Below are 4230 nucleotides of genomic sequence, written 5' to 3'. Positions count from 1 at the left end.
TTAGCATTTTTTAATAATGATGATTTATAATATGGGTTTCCAATAAAAACAATCTCTAAAATATTTTATTCGATGAGATAAAACATCTTTTTGTCACCGAATTTTATACAATGAGACACTTAATAGAAAAAGCTGAAAATTCGATAGTTTTAGGGGAAAAAAATTAAATCATTTTATATAAAATGTTGAAGGTTTGAAATATAAAACACAATTAACCATTTACGTTACTACTAATTTACATTTCAATAATATGATCAAGAGCATTAGTTTAGCACAGTATCGCAAATAAAATTATTAAAAAGTTGTATTAATAAGCAGATATTCTTATACTGCTGGTGATAGCAACACTTTCTCAAATTTCCATTTTATCCAAATATAAAGCTCACAAAATTTGATTAGAATTTACTATTTAGAAAGCCCATGTCCACAGATAGGATGTGTGTGTATATTTATTTATTTAAAAATATAAACCCTCCATTCTATTGAAAATGATTTATAGTCTATTTTGAATATTTAAAGTGGCAAAGTTGAAGCACACAAAGACTCTTTTTTATGAGAGATCTTGGGTTCAATTCTCGCTTGCGTGTGGAGAGTTTTCCCACCCATTTCTTATGTGCGGTTGTTTTTCTACCTTTGTGTGGTATAGAGATTCCGCCTGCGTGCAAGTTACTTATTAGTAGATTATATTATATACCCTCTGTAATTCTAAAAAACAAAAGATGATTTATTTTTCATAAAAGACAATATTTAAATCTTAAAAATTTATGTGTTATATTCAATTTACATCTTTCTTTTAACCTTATTTTTGATAAATTATATCAGTACATAAATTCATAAAAGACAATATTTAAATCTTAAAAATTTATGTGTTATATTCAATTTTCATCTTTCTTTTAACCTTATTTTTGATAAATTATATGAGTACATAAAAAGATTTAAAGATCGTACAATGGTGAACTCGAACCCATAATCTCAGGCTTTGGACATTAATCACCTACCGCTAGACCAAAATATATGTGTATTTGTGTGCGTGTGTTATCCAAGCGGTAAGGGAGAGGTTCGAGTTTCCAAAGCCAAAGATCGTATATGTGTATTTGTGTGCGTGTGTTATCCAAAGCCAAAGGTCTTGGGTTCGAGTTTCCTGTGGTGCCTTTAAATTTTTTTATTTAATACTGTTAATTTATTATATATGAATATATATATATATATATATATAGGGAGAGGTTCAAATAAGAACCACTAATAAAATAAGAACGGAGAACCATTTTAAGCCATTCGATCATCAAGATCTACGGTGGATGCATCATCTTGGTGGATGGATGCAGGTGCTGGATTCGAATCCTGAAGGGAGCAAAAAAATTATTTTTTTCGGATGCATTAAATTTAATAGCGGATGCATTAATTTGTATAGCACATGCAGTAATTTTATTGGTTCTTATGTTCTCACGATAATTGTGGTTCTCACTATAACCGCACCCTATATATATATATATATATATATATATATATATATATATATTCTTTTTAACTTTTATATTGAAATTAAGTTATGTTTAATAAGATGAAGACTTCCTTTTTAATTTTTGTATCGAAAAGAAAGTAAATAATACTTCCTCCGTCCACGAAAGAACTTTCTATCTTTCCTTTTTGGGACGTCCACAAAAGAACTTCCTACCTATTTTTGGACTATACCCCGCCACTTATAATCCTTTTACTTTTCATTTTTCACAACTCCCAATATTAATTATACACATTTTCACCACTCCCAATACACTCAACTACCTTTTATTCACTCTCAATACACTCAATAATATTTTCTTTTTAAATCTGTGTCACTCCCTCCTAAAAAATTCTTTTATGGAGGGAGGAAGTATTTTTCTTATTTCTTTGTTATTGTGACAGAGTACACACAGCTGGCCTCTCTGCAATCTTAAATTTTTAATAAATGGATTCTGAATTTTATTTCACGAGGGTAAAAAGATTATCTAATTACTAGATTTGGATATTCTTTTACCAAATAATCCATTTATAATAGATTAATAAAAAGCTCCACGATTTTGGCCTCTTTTTCCTATGGTGGAAAACTCAGCAAAAAAAGCCTGAAAGAAAACAAAACAAAAGCTAAAAACCCAAAATACATACTCTCCATCTCTCTTTTATCTCTCGTTTAAGCCTCTGCTTTACTGCTTCACCTTCTCCAAAGGAGAGAGAGAAAGAGTGTGAGAGAGAGAGAGTGACTGCGGGGCACGTCGGCGCTTCGCTTTTATCTCTCTTTTTCAACTTCCATATTCGTTGATGGACTGATTCTCTCTGTGTTGTGCTATCCATGGGTTTGTACAAATTGGGAGGAACAAATTGCGGAAAGTGAAGCGCAATCGCACATTCTGATTTGGAGTGTATGCAATTCGATTGTGCCCTAGAATTCGAGTGATATTGGATTGTTTTTGTGTTTGTCTGTCTCACTCTGGCGGACATCAGAGGAACCCTAGCGTTCCTGCTGTCGCCGATTCCCTCCGGCCGCTGCGATTTCAAATCTAGGAGGAGAAAGCAGAGATTCTTTCATACCGGCGCGAAAATGCTGTGGATAATGAGGTTTTCCGGATTCTTTTCGGCGGCGATGGTGATGATTGTGCTATCCCCCTCACTTCAGTCCTTCCCGCCGGCGGAGGCGATTCGGTCCTCGCACGACGATTCGGTGCTCAGATTCTCCACGCCGACGCATTCCGGCGACACATTCTCCTTCCGCCGCTCGCCGGCGTTCCGCAATGCCGGCGACTGCCGGTCTCCTAAGGTGGCGAATTACAGCGTCTGCGATCCGTCGCTTGTCCACGTCGCGATCACTCTCGATGTCGAGTATCTGCGCGGCTCCGTCGCCGCCGTTCATTCGGTTCTTCAGCATGCCAAATGCCCGGAGAGCGTGTTTTTCCATTTCCTCGTGGCGGAAATCGGTCTCGAAACACTCGTCCGATCCACGTTCCCGGAGTTGAAGTTCAAGGTGTATTACTTCGATCCGGAAAGAGTGCGGGATCTCATCTCCAGCTCCGTCAGGCAAGCGCTCGAACAGCCGCTCAATTACGCCCGAAATTACCTAGCGGATCTACTTGAGGCATGCGTCTTGCGAGTGATCTACCTGGATTCGGATCTCGTCGTCGTCGACGACATCTCAAAGCTGTGGAGCACGAAATTAGGGCGAAAAACGATCGGCGCGCCGGAATACTGCCACGCCAATTTCACCAAATACTTCACCGCGTATTTCTGGTCGAACAATCGCTTCTCCGGCGTGTTCTCTGGCCGCAATCCGTGCTACTTCAACACCGGCGTGATGGTGATGGATCTGGGAAAGTGGCGGCGGTTCGGCTACACGCGCCGCATAGAGAGGTGGATGGAGGTGCAGAAGACGAGCGCGAGTCGCATTTACGAGCTCGGCTCCCTGCCGCCGTTCCTGCTGGTGTTCGCCGGCCACGTGGCGCCGATCGAGCACAGGTGGAATCAGCACGGATTGGGCGGCGACAATGTGCGCGGCAGCTGCAGGGACCTCCACCCCGGCCCAGTGAGCCTGCTGCACTGGAGCGGCAGCGGCAAGCCGTGGCTTCGGCTCGACTCGAAGCAGCCATGTCCGCTCGACTCCTTGTGGGCACCGTACGATCTATACGGACACTCGACGTGAGGAAATTTTTTTCGCCGCCGCCGCCATTGTAACAGAGCTCTCTCTCCGCCGGTAAATTCCTTCAGCGACACACCTTTTTTTTTTTTTTTTCCCTCGTTTCCTAATCTTCTTTTACTACATTTTCCCATTTTGTTTCCTTATTCAATTATAATTTTGGCTTCAATTCAACCATTTATTTCTTAAAACATGTGTTTTCCGTTGGATGATTAACTGTGCTGATCCATTTGTGTTTTATTCTATAATTCTTCTTTCCCTTTTGAAGGATTTTATTCCTACAGATGTGCGTAACAGTGCGTTCTATCTGGCGATGTTACAGTAGAACATAAATTCTTTGTTATTAGTGTTGAAAATGTTTACTGCGGTGATTTTTTTTTTTTTGAGTTTTGGAGTGGAAAAAAGCTACTCCACTCCGAGATTGCCTAGGAAATACAGCTATGTCTACAGAAATAAATTATGGAGAAGCCTCGATGTTGTCGGCCTACTTGCACTTTAGTTTTCTTGTTCCATCTCTACTTCGTAGCTGTACTTATTCTCCCAATGTTAATGTATTAATTTTAATTTCA

The 4230-nt window shown here is 39.4% G+C and overlaps 1 protein-coding gene across 1 annotated transcript; it reads left to right on the top strand.

The window, feature by feature from the left end:
- Positions 1 to 2010: 2010 nt before the first annotated feature.
- Positions 2011 to 4230, top strand: LOC130995393 (probable galacturonosyltransferase-like 7). Its single transcript, XM_057920662.1, has 2 exons — positions 2011 to 3718; positions 3930 to 4230. The coding sequence occupies exon 1, from the start codon at positions 2576 to 2578 to the stop codon at positions 3665 to 3667; it is 1092 nt and encodes a 363-aa protein (XP_057776645.1). The 5' UTR covers positions 2011 to 2575; the 3' UTR covers positions 3668 to 3718; positions 3930 to 4230.

Source organism: Salvia miltiorrhiza, chromosome 7, assembly GCF_028751815.1.
Source record: "Salvia miltiorrhiza cultivar Shanhuang (shh) chromosome 7, IMPLAD_Smil_shh, whole genome shotgun sequence".
NCBI lineage: Eukaryota > Viridiplantae > Streptophyta > Magnoliopsida > Lamiales > Lamiaceae > Salvia > Salvia miltiorrhiza.
This window is presented reverse-complemented; position numbering and strand designations above follow the sequence as displayed.